This window comes from Drosophila obscura, unplaced genomic scaffold (assembly GCF_018151105.1).
Source record: "Drosophila obscura isolate BZ-5 IFL unplaced genomic scaffold, ASM1815110v1 contig_29, whole genome shotgun sequence".
NCBI classification, from domain to species: Eukaryota; Metazoa; Arthropoda; class Insecta; order Diptera; family Drosophilidae; genus Drosophila; species Drosophila obscura.
This window is the reverse complement of record NW_024542816.1, coordinates 948126-968235: the sequence shown is the minus strand read 5'-3', so window position 1 is coordinate 968235 and position 20110 is coordinate 948126. Positions and strand designations below refer to the sequence as shown.

The 20110-nt window shown below is 42.1% G+C and overlaps 1 protein-coding gene across 1 annotated transcript in view; it reads left to right on the top strand.

Moving 5' to 3' along the window:
- LOC111069376 overlaps nucleotides 1–20110 on the top strand; it is a 101727-nt gene that overhangs the window by 60390 nt on the left and 21227 nt on the right. The window contains exons 3-5 of the mRNA XM_022359410.2: nucleotides 10540–11566; nucleotides 15562–16171; nucleotides 16253–16548. Coding sequence (XP_022215102.2) covers nucleotides 10603–11566; nucleotides 15562–16171; nucleotides 16253–16548 — 1870 coding nt within the window. The 5' untranslated portion in view covers nucleotides 10540–10602. The remainder of the gene's footprint in view (nucleotides 1–10539; nucleotides 11567–15561; nucleotides 16172–16252; nucleotides 16549–20110) is intronic.

The window sequence follows — 20110 nt, the reverse complement described above, 5'->3', positions numbered from 1 at the left end:
GGGCAAACATAAACTACAGTTACGCTCGAACAACGGGGCAAAGTTGCATTTCCGCTGTAACCGTTTTCCGGGGCCGGGAAATGCGTTCGACGCGTGTTTGAAATATTGGACCCCATTCAAGCCCCAAAACCCAACCCGAAAGACTTTCTTTCTCTGCCACTCATCGATGCCGCCATGGCCCTGTGATACCCTGCTGCCGTTGCTGCTGCTGTCTGTGGCTGTGCGGTTGCTGCTGCTGCCGCTGCTGCAGGTCCTGTTACTGGCTGCGCTTCGGTTTGCTTTCATCTGTTTTCATCTCATTTGAGCGAGCATTTAATGTTCAGCTTTTATCCTCTTGTGCCATGCACCAGGAAATGATTCTTAATCCCCGCCATGTTTTTCGTACACCTCTCTTTCGCTCCTTCGCTCTCTCCGCTGTCTGATCGCCGTTGAGTGGAGTGGAGTGGCGAGTGGCATGGAGTGTGCCATAGAACGGCGAGTGGCGAGTGGCGTGGAGTGCAGGGTGAGTTTTTCCGCATGGATTTTGTGGCAACAAACTCCTGCGCCCTGCTGATGCTGCTGCTGCTTCTGCTTCTGTTGCATGGAAAATCATGTGCAAATGGAATTACAGTCTCAAACATGAAAACAAAGAGTAGTTTACGGTCGAAAATTGAAATTCAATTCAATTCGGTTCGATAAACGGACGGCAGAGTGCAGGAAGCGTAAAGGATATGCGAGTATTTATGGATGGTCGATGGACATTGACACAGATCGGTAGATATTCCTCTCGATAGTTATTGCATCGTTGCATCTGTCTTTTCCTTCCAATTCCAGCGTTTCAAATTGGCCAATTATACTAACCCAAAAAAAAAAAACTTTTTTTTCCTCAAGGATCCAAACCGACTTTTTCTGATAGATATGGGGATTTAACATTTTTTAAAGAATTATGGTTTTTTTTCTATGGCAGAACTTTTTTTTGAAGAATTTTTGAAGTCTGGTATTTTTTTAGCTTTTTTCAGAGGTAGCGATAGTTTTTTTCACATAACTTTAGTATCTTACGTCTGGTTGTAAAGAACTTTGCTATTTTGAAAAGATAATTAAAACAGCTAGAAGTTAAGCCCAAACACTTTGTGATTACAGCTTACCGTCTGGGAAATATAAAGCATTGAAATGCAAAAATGATGATTTTTGTGCGGTATTTTTTACGAAATTTTGACTTTAAAAACTCAGGAAAAGTCGAAAAAAAATTATATCTTGTGTCCTCTATTTTTTTGTGTATAGGTGCGTTAATTTGGCGTCGTTTAAGGTATCACTCATTAAAATCTATGGAGAGACTTTGGAGCTAAAATTCGTTAACCAAACCTAAAATATGGAAAAAATGAACAAAAAATACCTTTTTGAAGGCGGCGGGCCCAACTGCCAATTGGGAACAAAGCAAACGAAAAAGGGTTGTACATTTGGTACCTGTTCGCGTTCCTTTGGTATTAAATGTTGTTGACAGTTACTTTTTCGTGACCTGAAGTAGAATACCTATTCAGGTCAAATGTTTCCTTTATATTCTCACAAGTGCAGGTCCACAAAAATTGGATCTCGTCGCGTCTACCTAATCATAGTCATGGATATATAACGCTGTGCCTATAGTGTCTGTGCCTTAGTGTAGTTCTGACTTCCCTCAGAATACGATCGTGTGTTTACCAAAACATCTAACAATTAATTCAAATCAATTGCCATGGATACCTCTGGCCGATCATTTGCATGTGCTTTCCAAGCAGACTCATTTTGCTACATATGTGGTAAGTACATGATGATCAACGAAATAAAAATCGCTTTTACCGAAACTCTCCAAAAACAGTATGAAGAAAACTTTAAAATCAAACCCGAAAGTTTTGTTGAAGAGTGGGCACCAAGCTGTATATGTCAAATGTGTAGATTGAATTTAACAGCATATGATTACGACGAAAAGTAAGTAACTCTAATCCACAAAACTATTAACTTTTCCCAAAATTCTAAACATTATTTTTTTCTTACAATTTTTTTCAGAAAACAATTTAACTTTGGTAGTCCAATGATGTGGAAAAAAACAGATATTCACGGCGCCGAATGTTTCTTTTGTTCTTCACGAGAGCTGCATTCTTTACATTGTAATTTTCCAAAGTATGTTCCTCCCGTTTTGGCCAGAGTTTTGTTGAATAATGCTGTTCTCTAGCTCTACTATCCCATAGGCACAGGAAGCAGCAGTGTTTTGTGTAACCACCTTGCAATCCCGTTAACATGGCTACAACCTTCAAGTCACACGCGACCTTCCACTGGTGTTCTTTATATTTTTTGTTTACAAACAACTTAGCCATTGTTTGATATGTTTCCTTCATATTAACAGCATGGGCGATAAGAACAGACGGCTTTTGGTTTCCATTATGTAGCAAAACAGCCTTTAAACTTTCCTTACTGCTGTCAACAAATAACCTCCAATCTTTTGGGTCGTACGCTTCACCAAGTTGCTTGAAGAGTCCGAAAATTTCGTGGCAAACGCACATGTCATCCTTCGTCATATAAAATTGTGCGTGAACCAAATGACGCGTCCGGAAATGAGTTATTTTGACACCTTCCTTCAATAAACGGGCATCCTTTAAAAAAGATCCAAGCAGCTCGGATTTATTTTTAGGAAGATCCAGGATCCTCACCAAATCGTTCAATTGTTCCTGTGAAATAGGATTGCAAAATTTCCATTCTCCTGAATAGTTATTGCTTGAATCCGTTGTTCCATTCGACGAGGAAGATACCTCTCCTTTTTGGCGTTTTAGGGGCGGTATTTCCTCGGAAGGAGCAGGAAGGGTAAAGCCGAAGCCAGATTGTTTTGGGTAAACTATTTTCAAGTGTTTCCCAATTCCAGTTTTCTTTACTGAACAAAAGAAACATTCGGCGCCGTGAATATCTGTTTTTTTCCACATCATTGGACTACCAAAGTTAAATTGTTTTCTAAAAAAAATTGTAAGAAAAAAATAATGTTTAGAATTTTGGGAAAAGTTAATAGTTTTGTGGATTAGAGTTACTTACTTTTCGTCGTAATCATATGCTGTTAAATTCAATCTACACATTTGACATATACAGCTTGGTGCCCACTCTTCAACAAAACTTTCGGGTTTGATTTTAAAGTTTTCTTCATACTGTTTTTGGAGAGTTTCGGTAAAAGCGATTTTTATTTCGTTGATCATCATGTACTTACCACATATGTAGCAAAATGAGTCTGCTTGGAAAGCACATGCAAATGATCGGCCAGAGGTATCCATGGCAATTGATTTGAATTAATTGTTAGATGTTTTGGTAAACACACGATCGTATTCTGAGGGAAGTCAGAACTACACTAAGGCACAGACACTATAGGCACAGCGTTATATATCCATGACTATGATTAGGTAGACGCGACGAGATCCAATTTTTGTGGACCTGCACTTGTGAGAATATAAAGGAAACATTTGACCTGAATAGGTATTCTACCTCAGGTCACGAAAAAAGTAACTGTCAACAACATTTAATACCAAAGGAACGCGAACAGGTACCAAATGTACAACCCTTTTTCGTTTGCTTTGTTCCCAATTGGCAGTTGGGCCCGCCGCCTTCAAAAAGGTATTTTTTGTGCATTTTTTCCATATTTTAGGTTTGGTTAACGAATTTTAGCTCCAAAGTCTCTCCATAGATTTTAATGAGCGATACCTTAAACGACGCCAAATTAACGCACCTATACACAAAAAAATAGAGGACACAAGATATAATTTTTTTTCGACTTTTCCTGAGTTTTTAAAGTCAAAATTTCCTAAAAAAATACCGCACAAAAATCATCATTTTTGCATTTCAATGCTTTATATTTCCCAGACGGTAAGCTGTAATCACAAAGTGTTTGGGCTTAACTTCTAGCTGTTTTAATTATCTTTTCAAAATAGCAAAGACGTAATAACCAGACGTAAGATACTAAAGTTATGTGAAAAAAACTATCGCTACCTCTGAAAAAAGCTTTAAAAAAATACCAGATTTACAAAATTCTTCAAAAAAAAGTTCTGCCATAGAAAAAAAAAAAAATATCATCAATGGTTTGATGCCCCAAGCCCTAAGCCCCAAATCTTTAATAAAAAGTTGGTTTTGTTCCTTGAGGAAAAATCGTGTTGACTAGTGTTATCTGTGGCAATTCCATGCTGTTAACCTTTTTGTCCTCTTGTCTTTTTCTTGCTGAGGAGACTTTTGAAGGTGAGACCTTCGTTTGAGATTGAGATACGCTCCCCCCACTGCACTATGGGGAAAATTCCAATTTTTCGGGTATTAATTAATAACTTTTAAACTAAGCAAGATTTTTCGGTGCGGTTTTTTGATTAATGTTATGTACACCCCTAGAAACTTTTTTGAAAAAGTGGGCGTGTTACCGCCCACAAATTATAAATAAATATTTTCTTTTTAATTTTTTCTTAATTCATCTTCGAAATCCTCAAAAGTTTGATATGGGCCTTCAATTTCACATAATAAGAGGATTTAAAAATCGATGGGAAGCTTATGCTTGCTGCTTGAATCAACAAAGAGACATTGCTCTTGAGTTTTTGATAGAGCTGCTGCTTGTTTTTTTAGCTCCTACCCCTTTAACAAGTAAGCCAACTTTGGATGACCAATTTGTCGATTATTGTTCCTATTTAAGTCGCTTTTGTATAATTTTGTTGTTTTCAAAATATTTTTTGTTCCGCATGCATTTTTTCCATTTTGCATACAAATTTTGGCAAGCAATTTGAGTTTTTCTCTTTAAATATAACACATGTTAACATGAATGTTTTTATTTAATCTTCTCTTAAAAAAATCAAGCAAATAGTGCGGAAAAGTGTGCATTGAGACAAACTGCCTTTAAATCAAAATTAATAGCTCTACGACATACAATTGGACCTACACTTATCGACCCTTCTGGACGTTTTATATGTCTCCACGAACTTGAAATATATTTCCAAGAAATGTGCTTTGGGAACGTTTCCTACTTTTACAAAATATTAATAGAACACGCACAACTACAAAGTATTAGTACAACCATTACATAGTTAAAACCCGTGTGATTGCTATCCTTTTTAAATTTCACAAAAAGAATGTTTCGCGTTTGAATATTGGCAATTTGAAAAAAAGGCTTCAAAAATTTTGTAATCTTAAAGCAAGTGCTTTTCTACAGCAACAGCTGACTTTAACAGCTGTTAGACTTAACAGTGATCTGTTATATAACATTTTTGGTATTGGACTTTACAGTTTGAAGTTTTCTTAATATGTTACCAAAAAAAACAACCAATTTTAATACTTTGAGAAAATGACTAAATACCCGAAAAATTAGAATTTTTTGCCCATAGTGCACTGGCTGACACGCCCATTTGCTCCATACGAAATATGTGTACATGTGCGTGTGTCTCTGCTTGTGTGTTTGTGTGTGTCGCTGCACTTGAACTGAATTTCTCGCTTGCGTTTTGCTTTTGTTTTAGTTGTACGCTTCTATAGCACTTCTGACGGCCTTTTGGCCGCCTTCGTTGTCGACTCGACGCACAACAAACAACATAAGCAAACAGTTGGGAAAGAGGAAAGGGGAGGAAAGCGGCAAGAGAGCAGTTGAAAGCGGGTGCAAGTGGTTGGAAGAGCAGAGCAGAGAAGAGAGAAAGAGGGAAGGACAAAGACAAAGAGGAAAAACAAGTCAAGCGCCTTAAAATATGCAGCACTCGCATAGGGCGTCCTTAATTGCCACACCTTCGTCTATTTGCCAGCCTCCTGGCAATTTCTTGCTTCACTTACATTCCAGCCATTCCTCCTGCCACTTTCCTTGCCACTTTCCTTGCCAGTTTCTCTGCCTCCGCCCCGTTCTGTCTGCTGGTGTGTGCCACGCCCAGTCGTTCATGCCCAACGGGCTAATAATCAGTTTGAGTTTCATGCCTCATGCCTCGTAATTGCTGGTGAAGCCTCCTGGACCCAATTTCAAATGAAAACTAAACAAATTCCATGCTCGCCTGCACTTCAATCAATCAAAAGCGAACTTGAATCAATGACAGGTAACGCAGATTCTGCCTAAGCAGCTTAGCAAAGGCCCGACTGCTCCAGTCCCTGCTTCTACTCCAGTTCCTGCCCCTGCTCCTGTCCCTGCCCCTGTCCCTGCCTCTCTCGCACAATTTTGTGGCATTAATTTCGAGTAATTGCAACTTAATGAAAAGCATTCAATTGTGCAAATTAATGCGAATGTGGACAGGATTCTGATTTCAGCCACAAAACACAGCGCACAGGAATCCCACCCCCCATTCAGCGCCAGTTGGCAGCCAAAGCTACCCCCCATCTAGCTTGTATATTGTATGCCCCATTCGGATGGGTTGCTCCGGTATTTTAGTGCCTGTTAATTAAGGCTTTTGATGAGCCAAACTAATGGAGCAGCCACAGCACCCAGAGAGCCCCTTGCAGCCCTCGCAACTTGAGGCACTTCAAAGGCCAGAGCCTTCAGATTCAAATTCGAACTCGAATTCAGGCTCGAATTCAAATTCAAATGCTTTCATCTGCAGCAATGTAATTAGAAATTAATACATATGTATGCCACCGATAGTGGATATTAATATAAATATTTCAGATATTACAAAAAATATATTTAATATTTGGATTTGTTAATGTGTGTTTGTGTGTGTGTGTGTGATTTGGTATGCATAAAATACATAAACCGTTTACAACTAGAACCAGTTGGACTGCGGAGAGGGTTTCCTACGTCGAGCAAATGAGGGTCTGAAGACACGACGACAGCCTCTGTTGATTGCAGTTGTAGAGAATGAATGAACAGGCAGTGATGGTACTGTTTGTGATACTGATTTATTCAACAAACTTAAATTCTATTTATAGGTAACAAAAGGTACAGAAAGTGCTGAGTCTAGTAAGAATATGGTAAAAGGGAATTGGAATTAATATTGAATTAATTTGGATTTAATATGATATTGTGTTATTGGGCAATTGTGATAGTCATCAATTACACCAGTGTTATTGCCCTCTGAAGAGCGATCGCATCGTTGGCAGAAATTGCTGCAAAAACGGTTATTGTTGATTCAGCTACAATGCACTATGGGAAATTTGACCACTTTTTGTGGCAATAATTAATAACTTCCAAACGAAACAATATTTTTATACCCGTACTCAAAAAAGAGTTAAGGGGTATATTAGATTTGTGGTAAAAGTGGATGTGTGTAACGCAGAGAAGGAAAATTTTCCGACCCCATAAAGTATATATATTCTTGATCAGCATCAATAGCCGAGTCGATATAGCCATGTCTGTCTGTCCGTCCGTCCGTCCGTCCGTCCGTCCGTCCGTCCGTCTTGTTGAGCGCCTGGATCTCAGAGACTATAAGAGTAAGGGTAACCAAATTTGGTTTCCAGACTCATGTGATATCACACTGCTATAAGTGTATTTCAAAATTTCGCCCCGCCTCCTTCCGCCCCCACAAAGGACGAAAATCTGTGGCAGGCACAATTTTAAAGATACGATAAAACTATAAACGCAGTATCGTAGAGAATGCCCATATCTACCAGATTGCCAAATCTGAATCAGATCGGATCATAATTATAGCCAGAATGAAGAAATTAATTTTCTGTTGCTTTCCCTTCCCCCCCCTCCAGCCAACGACAACTCAACTCATTTTCCATCTCGCTCGCACACTCTGCCGCGTTGAGTGCGCGAGCAACCCCTAGCGGAGGAGATGTAGAATCTAATTGGAACATGTACAATCTACATGTTAGATGTAGAATATACATTGTATATGTAGATGTAGATAGCATATGTAGCAAAAAAATGTAAAATGTAAAATTTTTTTTTTTCTAAAATTCTTAAAAATTATAAGCTCAAAAATGTATATACTGACTGAGTACGGGTATAAGTAGAGTCGCGTCCCCAGAAGCGACTCACACGTTCCTTCTCGTTTTATAAAGAAATAGCATTTTTTTTTTGCTTAAAAGACAAAAAAACAATCATGTTGAGAATAGGGCGTGCCACGCCTTTAAAAAAATTTAAAACGAGAAGGAACGTGTGGGTCGCTTCTGGGACGCGACTCACTTATATCGTACTCAGTCAGTATATGTATACATTTTTGAGCATATGATTTTTTAGAATTTTAGAATTACAAAAAAAAATTTTACATTTTACATTTTTTAGCTACATCTGTTATCTACATATATTACGTAGATTAAACATGTACCATTTAGATTCTACATCTCCTCCCGCTAGGGGTGTGTGTGCGAGAAGGAAAATGAGTTTCATGGTCGTTGTCAGGAGGGGGCAGGGAAAACAACTGAAAATTAATTTCTTCATTCTGGCTATAATTATGATCCGATCTGATTCAGATTTGGCAGTCTGATAGTTCTCTACGATACTTTTTTAGTTTTTTTAGTTTTATCGTATCTTTAAAAATGTGCCTGCCACAGATTTCCGTCCTTTGTGTGGGCGGAAGGGGGCGAAATACACTTGTAGCAGTGTGATATCACATGAGTGTGGAAACCAAATTTGGTTGCCCTAGCTCTTATAGTCTCTGAGATCTAGGCGCTCAACAAGACGGACAGACATGGCTATATCGACTCGACTATTGATGCTGATCATATATATACTTTATGGAGTCGGAAACGTTTCCTTCTCTGCGTTACACACATCCACTTTTACCACAAATCTAATATACCCCTTAACTCTTGTTTGAGTACGGGTATAAAAAGTAGAAATTATTATTTCTGGTAGCTTTTTCACTAACATTTTTATCAGGAGACCTGAAATATAAAAGAAATACAGTTTTATTGTAAATAATAGGTTTCCTATCACACCTTTTGTTAATTCTCATGGAGTTCGTTTTCGAGCTCCATCATCCACGAGAATTCGAATTGATCTTCAGCCAGCTCATCGAAACTACTCTGCTCTGGTGGATCTCTGCCTGAACGATTGATCTCGCTTGATAAAAGACCGAACACCTCAGTTGGAAGGGGCTATATTTTTCATTTGTATGCTGCTTTCAAAGTTAACAGATGAGATAATAGTATCTGAAGTATGGAACACGTCCGTGAAATTTTCTTTTCGGGCTCATTTTAAATATACAATTTTATAAATTCTATTTCGACACTTGGCACCCTCTTCTGCAAAATATCCCACAGGAAGAATCTTTTTTTCTTTTATATCGCTTGAATGCACTAGGATTTTGTGAACTGTCGCAGTGATTGACAACCAACGATATCGGTCAATATCACTTCTCGACAAAATCGAACTTTTTTTGGTATTTTTTGTAATGCTTTTTTCAGAGGTAAGTCTTTTATTTGGCACATTACTTAAGTATCTTACATTTGGTTGCAATGACGTTTGACATTCTGAAAAGCTGATAAATGTATCTATAAAGCAGACCTGAGCACCTTGTAGCTTCAGCTTACCGTCTGGGAAATATTAAGCTTTCAAATGCAAAATTGATCGGTTTTGCTCAGTACCCTTTTCAAAATTTTGACTTTAAAAACTCAAGAAAAGTCGAAAACAAATAGTACCCTTTGTCTATTTGTTGTAAGTAGATGCATCAATTAGGCATCGATCAAAGTATTGTTCATAAAAATCGATGGAGAAATGACTCAGCTAAAATTGGTTGACCAACCCTCCAAAAATCACATTTTACCGTTTTAAACGTTAATGCAGTCTAAATGTTTTTGTCTAAGAATCAAGATTGCGCTTCTATGCGCAAACACGCACAGATAACCATGATATACAAGAACAAGAATTTAATTTTCTACAAGATGCATAACGTCATATGGCTCTACGAGTGGTCACTTTCTTTGTACGCCTCTTCAAAGACACATTTTTGTCACAAATTTATACTTGTTAAAAATAAGTCATTAAACATAATAATGATTGAAATTTTTACAGTTCAAACTCATAAACATATATAACATACCTGTCTGAATCGAACCCATTGTAAAGAAAGCACTTAAATTGATGAATTTATAACTTTTTTAAAGATCAATATTATTCGGATATATGAGGTCTACAAATATATTATTTTAACTAGTTTTGAACAATGGGTTTTGGCCAGAAAAAGTGGTAAAATTTCCCATAGTGCAATGCTTTGTCGTTTGTTATTATGTCTCCCGTTACATGGGTTGACCTGACTTATTCGATAAGTGTATATTATGTAATATTAATTAATGCATAAATATGCGACTGAACAGGATTAAATATATTTAATATTTATAATTTATTATTATTATTATTATAATTATTATTATATTAAATATATTTCATATTTAAATTACATATATTTCGTATTTAAATTAAATATATTTCGTATTTGGATTAAATATATCTCCTATAAATTTAATATAATTAAATTATATCACTTTTATTTATTTTTAAGGTATTTTTAATTTTTTTTAAATTCTATTCTATTTAAAATTGAATTTTAATCAAAGTGAATTGTATTTAACTACTAAATATTTTAGGATTTAGAAACCAATTATTTCATTTCTATGTATTAATTAGCATGATCTGATCTCTCTGCTTCTGTTCTGTTTATTCGATAGATAAACTACCGGATATCGCCAGAGCGGCAAAAGGGTCTAAAAATCGCGGCCACCAAATGCAAGATGGTTCCGGACCAACCAGTAAAAATGCAGTCTGGGCCGCCGTTACCTTTGCAAAAAAATACTATAGCCGGACAGACTGCGGACAGTTTTGCCAGTGTTCCGTCCACTCACTCGTACGGCGGCATCCCGACTTCGTCCGGCACCAGTTACGTTTCTATTGGAATCTTACCAGGATTGGGCAGCATACCAACCGCCACGAGCGGGGCGCTGCCATTGTTGCTGCCTACAACGACTCCTTCAACCACAACCTTCAAGACGACCCCCTTGCTGCCGATGCCGTCGTTGGAAGATATCGAGGTGGCCAACCAAATCCAGACTCAGATTCAGACTCAGACGCAGAGCCAGGGCCAATCACTAGTACAGCAGCAGCAACAGCAGCAACAGCAACAGCAGCAACAGCATCATCAACAGCAACAGCAGCATCATCAGCAGCAGCAACAGCATCCACATCAGCAGGAGCAGCAGCCGCCCCCGGGAATCCTTAAATACCCAAATCCCCTTCCACCACCCAGCGTCAACTATATCGGAGAGCTAATGCCACTCCCACTCCCACTCCCACCCACCAGCACCCCCACCCCCACCACCACATCGATGAGCAGCGGCAACTGTGGCACGCTCAAGAGTACCGCCAAGCTGCTACCCCTCCAATTGATTGCCACCGCCGGACCACCGCCAAACCATCCACCATCGATGTCGCTGCCCCCGGCCTCAGCAGCAGCCTCGATTCAGGCGCAGGCTCAGGCCCAAGCCCAGGCGCAACAACAGCAACGCCAGCGTAGGCGACACGGGTGGTGCGGCTGCTTTGGATCGGGCCACAACACCAGACCAGTCGAGAAGACAACACCGCCGCCGCCGGGCTATGCCACCAAATCGAAGAAACGCAAACCGAAAACGCAGACAGTCTGGTCGGCGCTGCTCACCAATCTGGGCATATGCATGCTCCTGCTGGCCTACACGTTGTTGGGTAAGTGGCAGTCGATGCAGGGAGGAGACTTTTGGGTTTCGTTCAAAGTTTGATCCAAAGTTCATCTCCCTTAAGTAAACTATTTATGGGAAGATTTCTTTACTGGTGGTTTGGCTTGAGAGCCGTGTGTATTGTATCGTGAGAGCGAGCGCTATACCGCTCTCAGAGCGCTGTCGTTAAGCGCTACGCTGCGCTGTAAACAGAGCTGCTGCATTATTATTGAGCACAATAGTCCCTGTGCTTTAAATGAAATATATGTATGTATGTATGTATTATAAAAATGCTTGAGCAAGTAATTTTGCGAGTTTCTCGTGGGAGTGCTTGGCATGCAGCGATCGTTAAGGTCTAATTCTCTCCTCTCTTTGTTCGACGGCCTCTCTCTCTGTTATTTGTTCTGCTATTGGCTCTTCTAACTCTACAGACTCTGTTGCTCTCTGTGGGCTCGCAACCAATCCCACATATGTATGTACGTACGTATGTGCAATATACAATAAAATATATACAAAGCAAACAGTCTGAATTCGTTGCACAAGCTGATTGATATTTTCTTGGCTTGCGTGCATGCGCATTTCACATGGATGGACGGAGTATAAGTACGAGCGATGCGACCCATAACAAGCATATATCATTCGTATTGGGGGTTCTCTGTTGTCTGTTGTCTGTTGTCTGTTCTCTGCTGCCTGCCATTTCGTTGTTTTCCTAATTAACGCAGCTTCTTCTGTCTCTTGTGTCTTCTCTCTTTTTGCACGGCCGAGTGTGTGTATGTATCGGATACGGGATACAGGATACAGCTAGCAGCTACTTTTACAGTTGGCAGATACAGACACAGGACACAGCTAGCAGCCTCTGCCGCTGGTGGATGCTTAATGTATCTTGTCACAGAGTTCGACATTTAAATTAACCAAAAAACAGCAGGAAGATGTGGGGCTGGAACGCCAACACCGCCGCCACCACCACCGCCACCGCCACCGCCGCACGACAACGTGATAAATTTAATTAATCATTTTGTTACCCCCGGCTGATGCGGATGCTGATGTGAATGCGGATGTGTGGATATGTGTGTGGGATGCCAGCAAACAAATATCAAAATGGCGGCCGCAGAGCCAAAAACCTATGTCTACCACCACGAGTGTGGCAAGTGTGTGTGTGGCAAGTGTGTGTTTGTTTCGCAGCATAGCATACTTTTGAGCGCTCATGTCATGTTTATTAGAAAACCAAAAGGCGACATCAGCCGCCAACAGACGCTTGACGCGCCGCTCCATCTGCATCTTCCTTCTGGGGTCTTTGACTTTACTTCTGGCTGCTCTCCCACTGCTCCCCCCTTTCAAGTTATCCTCCAGCGTCTCCGGCTGCTCCTTCGGCCGCGGCCGATCAAATCAAAATTTGTGTTGTTTTTATGCGTGCCACGCCTTTATAATTTTAATAAAATTATTTAAATAATTTTTAATAAAACGTTATAATTACTTCCTATCCCTATCATTAACTATTTTTTACATATCAAAGGCGTGCCACACCCATTTTTTGTAACTTCTATGATTATATATATACGATCAAGAACTAATTTACTTGTTTCGTTTTCGAGTTATTATTTGCCAACAAAAGTGGTCATTGGGACCATAGGGGCCGTTGCTCTCTCTTGCTTGCGCTTTGGCAATTCCTTTCCTCTCTCTCTCTCTCTCTCTCTCTCTCCGTTCTCTCGTTCTTTAATGCTGCCTGACGGTGACGGCTGCTTTGACAAGAGCTGGAAATAGCGGCATAAGAAAAAAGGCAACATATGCCGTGTCCTGGTGTGTGTGTGTGTGTGGCAAATACTTTAAACAAATCGAAAAATGTTCACTTGTGTGTGTGTGCGTGTGTGCGTGTGTGTGTTCGTGCGACAGCTGGGCGGAAAAAGTTGTCCCTTGTTCAGAGGAAATCATCAAAAATGACACAAACAATTATTCAACTTTCGGCTAGGCCGTGCGTGAGAGATGCGTCCGCCGGTGACGTCATATGACAGCTGCTCCATGTCCCCCTCCCCCACCACTGCTACCCTACCTCTACTACATCTGCGGCACACAACAGACACTTGATTCGACTTTGGATATGGACTTTAACCCATCAACCCATCAAAGCTAGCGCTTTTAATGCTTCAGGAAAAGTTGCGCAGTTGTCGGAGAGCATCAAAGGAGCATCAAGTCACCAAGTCACTTGGGGACATAGTTTTGAGGTTCGACAAAGCGCTACCCTCTGAACTGAAAGAGAGAACAAATTAGAAACGAAATGAACCCAAGACAGAAAGGTGTGAAGATCAAACATGGCCAGAGAACAGTGACCGGGGCATGTGAGCAGGAAACATGCTAAGCGGCATAGGAATGCAAGGTAGAGGGGGTGGAACAGAGACAAAAGAGACAACCGATCGATAATTGACAAAGTGGTAAAAGGGGTAAGAGGTAAGAGGACTTAACCTTCAGACGAATATTCAATGCATTTTCGATGAGTATTAAAGTCTAAAGCAAACGTGGAATATGAGGAGCAGTATAGCTGAGCAGTAAATCAGATCCCTAGACTCCAGCATAATTGACCGAAAATATTAATTAAAAATTCGATTTATATTTTCTCATCTTAATTTGGTTTATTGCCAAAGAAAATCTCCAACTGGAGTGTCCCAGCTTAGGCCAGCTGAACGCAGGGTAGCAGTTGACACAGAGCCTGTGTCCATTCCAACTCGATGCTCTCCGCTCGAAGCATCCTTTCCGTTTCTGTTATTTTTAACTTTGACATGTGTTAGAGCCTCCCCCAACCCCAGCCCCACCCCTCCAAAAGACATCGACATCGTCAGGAGTCATCATGCCGCATACATCGGCGACATCATTTGCAGGGGCGCTAACTTTTCTCAAAATGTGTGCGACAGGGAGAGAGAGCGAGGAAAACTTTTCTACAACAAACAAACAAACAACAACAACAAAAATAGAAGAATAGAATAGAAGAGACTTGGCAAAATGTGTGCCCCATGTGAGTCAGTGTGAATGAGTGTGTGAATGTGTGTATTAGTTGCCGATGCATTAACATTAAATGAGTGACAGGAATCAACAGGACGAGGCGACACACAGGAATATCGATTCGGGGCTGCTACGAGCCACCCATGTCAGCCAGGACAAAACCTGGACCTCTGACCTCCCATCAAGCAGACATAACAACCCGAAACATAGGGAGGAGTCCCTGAGGAGTGCTGGAACTTGAACCAATAAAACGTTTAATGCAATCGAATCACTTTAATCACTTAATACTCGTGGAATTAGCCTGTCATTCTTGGCTTGTCTTGCGTACCTCTATTCCACCATTTTACTCCTCTTTTTTCTTTACTTATATTCCACCATTTTACTCCACTATTCCACCATTTTACTCCTCTATTTTCTTTACTTATATTCCACCATTTTACTCCACTATTCCACCATTTTACTCCTCTATTTTCTTTACTTATATTCCACCATTTTACTCCACTATTCCACCATTTTACTCCTCTACATTTTACTCTTCTACTCCTGTGCTATTACAGCTGTTATGGCAGCTCTAAGATAAAGTGAAATCCGATCTTGGGCTGGCAGGGTTCCCATTCATAAAAATGTAATTCAAACTCTGCCCTTTGCATGCCATCTCCCTCTGAAGAGGAGACAAGGCAGGGGACAGGGACGGGGACAGCAGCAACAGCAGGGAATAAAGCACACAAATGTATTTTTGATACTTATATTTTCGAATATTTATTTGGTGTTTGTATTTGCTGAGATAAAACCCAAGCTGGAGTTCAGGTTTGTGCCCAATCTGTAACCGAAGAACACCTCAGAGCGGCTTTCCAGGCCATTTATAGGGTATCCATAGCAGAAATTAATGAGCTGCCATTGCTCACATTTTGTGTGGCTTTAAAGCCAAATCAGGTTGCGGGGGACAGACTATGATGCTGCATGTGTGACAAAGATGATGATGATGCTAATGTTTTTGGCTTGCTTTCGTTGCAGGCTCCTTCATATTTCTAACCATCGAGAACGAGGACTCGGCACTGCTGCATCAGCAGCACACATTGGCCAGCACCAAGCGTAATCTGGCGGGTATTGGGATTGGTAGTGCCATAGGGAATGGCATTTATCAGCAGCAGCAGCAGCAGCAGCAGCAGTCGCCACACCAGTCGCAAAGGTCGCCGCAAATGCACCAGCAGCAGCAGCAGCAGAAACAGAAGCAGAAACAGCAGCAGCAGCAACAGCAGCAGGCAGGACAACGACATCATCATCGGGCAGGACAACACACTGTGGACAATGACACGGTGGCCGCAGCAGTGGCCGCCGCCCAGGGAATGCTGGGCACAGGCAATGCTGGCGGCACTGGCACCTCCTCCTATGGAATGGCCAACCCACAGGGCGCATCATCGAATGAGTTTGTTTATGGCGGCGTGGATGTGGCAGACGAGGCAGAAATTCAGGAGATTGCTGCTGCTGCTGAAATGCCGCAGTTTGGACTGGGACTCGGACTGGGAATATCGCCGGATACTTATGATGTGAGGCAGCGGACCATTGAGAATATCTGGGACATAACCGTATCGCTCAACATACTCTACAAGGAGAATTGGACAAAGTAAGTAGCAGTCGAGAGTATCCTTCTCTCTCGCTCTCTCTCATGCCATCTCTGTCGCGCTCTCTCTCTTATTACTCACAGATTGGCAGCACTGGAAATAGCCAAGTTTCAGGACCAATTAATCAAGAGACTGAACGAGGATGTTATGCTGCAATTATCACACGAGGATGTGGCCAACGCAGGCGGCGGCGGTGCCTCCGGCAGTGGCAGTGGCAGCGGCAACAATCCAGCCACGGAAGCCGTTCTACTTCACACCCACTTTTATCATCATCGTGCCGCAGGCGGAGGCGTGGTGCCCGGCGGCACTGGAGGCCCTCCGCATGAGTGGAATTTTGCCAAAGCGTTTTTGTATTCGCTGACCGTTTTGACCACAATTGGTAAGTGCCACATCGCCACCATGGCCACACACACACACACACAGACAGACATAGAGAAGGAAAGGAAATGCCCCATCCTGAGAAAAAGAGATAGAAACAATGGGAGGCAGTGGCTCTCTGGCTCGCTGGCTCGCTGGATCGCTGGCTCTGGGCCATAAATTTGATGTTCCATCCCAACGGAAATTTGTTTTACTTGAATGGCGAATGGCAAATGGCGAATGGCGAATGTGTGGCGCTGCCTGCCTGCCTGCCCCAAATGTGTGGTGTGGCAGATACTCTCCTGTGCTGCAGGCTACGTAACTACAGAGCCAAAGCCCACATATAGCAGGCCCAAAAGAGTGCAGTGGAGAGGGGCGGGACAGACAGGGGACAGTGGATAGGGGACATGGGACATGGGATAGGGGTTATGGCCATAGCTAGGGGGCCTGACCCACGTACACCTTTTGACACCATCGCATGAGTGCATTTGCGGGATGCAGTTCACTTTGTGTGGATGAAGGGAATACCTAAAGAGTAAGAGAGAGAGAGAGGAATGGATGCTTCAGGATGCTGCAGAGGATACTCGCTGGCTGGCTGGCTGGCTGGCTGGCTGGCTGGCTGGCTGATGATGGTAGCTCCTGGTCATCCCATGATGTGCTCTATCCCGGTTTGGGGGGGGGGTGTGCAGTAATTCAGGCCCAAAGAACTCCACTTGTTAATGGATTGATGGTGCGGCCTCAAGCATTATCGTTATCGGTAGCTGCACGACGATTATTTATCGATTGGGCAGCACAACCAACCGCATGCTTAGCCCATTCTGAAATGCCTGGCTCTTTGTTCGCATCTTTTTTTTATTTATCCATAAAACATAAGCCTTACAAAACTAGCGACATGCGGCAGCACCCATCGGTCTGGCCTGTTTTGCACCCTCAACGCTCTTCTGCATTTCTTTTTTGTTTGTTTGCCTTTCTGCCACAATTTGTGGCGTCCAGGGGGATGCAATCGATACCTACTCAATGCTCCTTGCATAACGAGCTCCCAAACGAGCTGCCTACCCTTTGCCTTTGCCTCCCTCCCTCGCTGGCCCCAGCAAAAAACTAATTCGATAAGACTTCCATCGAGAGATGATTTTTATCAATTTTTTTTTTTTTCAATTGTCATTTTGTCAGGGGCAACAAACGCCCAACCACAGCCCAGCCCACCCGGTATCAATTCCCCAAATTTGGAGGCGTTTTGCTTGATTCTGATTTTAAATATTGGGCTGGCAGGGCGCTTGGTAAACTTTTTAGCTTCTTCCTGCTCGCATCTCCCACCCATGGTAACCAGTTGTCATTTTCCCAGGGAATATTCTGCCTACTGAATTTCCGAATGCTGCCGTGTGCGTTTTTCTCCCTCTCTCTCTGTCTCGTTCTCTCTTTTTCTCACATATACGGCATGTATGAACGGTAACTCTGTAGGCCCGAAATAAAAAATAAACAAAAAACAAAAAACAAAAAAGAGAAAGAGAATGGAGAAAGAAAACCCAAGCCGAAAGTCAAATATTGATAGAGAAAAACAACAAACGAAGCTATTTGCTTAGACCCCTCCACACCCCACAACCCACCCCACCAGCACACACACACACACTCACACACAAATAAGCACACACACACACACCCACACCCACGTATAGAGGGAGAGGGGGAGAGAGAGGAAGAAGAGATACAATACATCGACACGACTTTCCACTTGTGAAAATCATATAAAATAAAATTTGCAAAAATTTTCTGCTGATCTTGGCCAAAAAAGTTGATGGCTGCCCCGGCCACCCAGCCCTCAAAAAAAAAAAAAAGGCCAGAAAGCAAATATAGGACTAGGGTCCTCCAGGTTCTAGGACCTGCCAGGACCTTCACTTTTCATCCACCCACCAACAGCCAGCCACCCCCCCCCCCCCCATGTCCTTTGCCAGAGCACATCATTACCGCATGCCCATCCGGCCTACAGCCTCCAAGCCTCCTCATCTCTGCCTCCACATTTATGTACTTTTTCACTGCGTTTTCCACTTACTCTTTTTGCTTTGAGGGCATTTCGACTGCGACAAGCATTTGAGGAAGAAAGAGAAGAAGGTTTTTTTCTAGGAATTAAAATATATACATCCTATATGCGCATATATGTATATCTATTATATAGTAGCTTTAATCGGCGCAATATATATGTGTTAAAGGGTATCCCAAGGTTGGCTTCCGTATTGTTTTTGTTGTTGTTGTTCCTTTCCGTGAATGCATAAAAAAAAGCTTCAATGTAGGCAAATGTCGGAAATGGTCGAGTGGTAGAGGGGATGGGGATGGGTAGAGGGGCGTGGGGCGTGGGGCTGGTGCGTGGGTCCATAGGTCGTGGGTGTGCCATGGGCGGGCGGCAGTTTGCAATTGCGTTAGTCAGCAGACTGTTCGGGTGGACATTTGTATTAACATGACATCCTGCCTGCCCGCCTGGCTTTTGTCCTCGCCCTTTTCAACGTCCTTGTCCTCGTCCTTGCTTATGATTATTATTATTGTTTTTCTGTGGCTTGTGTATTTTTCCCAACCAACAACGGGCGGGGCGGGGGCTTCATTGTTCTCTCTGTCCAGGCACCGTCACCCAAACACAATATGATTATGATTATTGGTCCAGCTTCTGGCCAACGGACCACTAAGCCACTTCAGTGCAGTATCCAATACCCAATACCCTGTGCCCGCTGCACAGCCAGTGTCTGATCGATCACACAAAAAACTCGCAACGAACTAATCGATTTTATATGATTTTTTGGAGTATTTATTAATCAAATTAAACAGTTACAGAAAAACATTATCCTCATGATAATTGGAGAGCAGAGAGAGAGCCATCGAGTGTTTGCTCGGCTTTATATATATTTAGGCTGGGGCTCTAGTGGAAATTGCAAGTATCATCAGTGGCTTCCCATCCAATGAAATCTCTCTCTCTCTCTCTGATAAAGGGGAATATCTTTTATTTGCATATATAAAAGCGTATTTTATGCATTATGTTTGCCAGCCTGAAATTGGCACTGCCACCTGCGAATTTCCAGGGCAAAGTTAACCACTCAACCAACATTGCTCCAGGGTATCAGTGGGTGCTCCACACATCCTGTACGACGGACATGTGTATGCGCTCTAAGCTCAAAATATTTTCCAGAGCCGTGGAGTTGCTATGATTGTCTTGGGCATAAATGCGAATTTATGGGCATCCTCTGACGCCGCTGCTGCTGCTGTTGCTGCAATAAATAGGGCCCCTCGGAATGGGTGGCCAATCCCCTGGACAGCAATAAGACAAGTAATTTAGCTGCAAAATAATTTTAAATTTCATTTTCACACACACACACAGTAAGACAGACAGACAAGGCATTTCCATTTCCATTTGCCACATTCCACTATCATCAATTGCGCATCTCCAAGGCGATTCGGTTTTATGCCACTTGGCCCATTGTGTGTGTGTATGAAGGGAAATAGCCGAGGCAGCATATCGATGCGTGTATACGTATACATAAATGGAGGAAATCTCCTGGCATGACCCCACCACTGTGAAGCAGATTAGGTCTAGTTGTTTATTA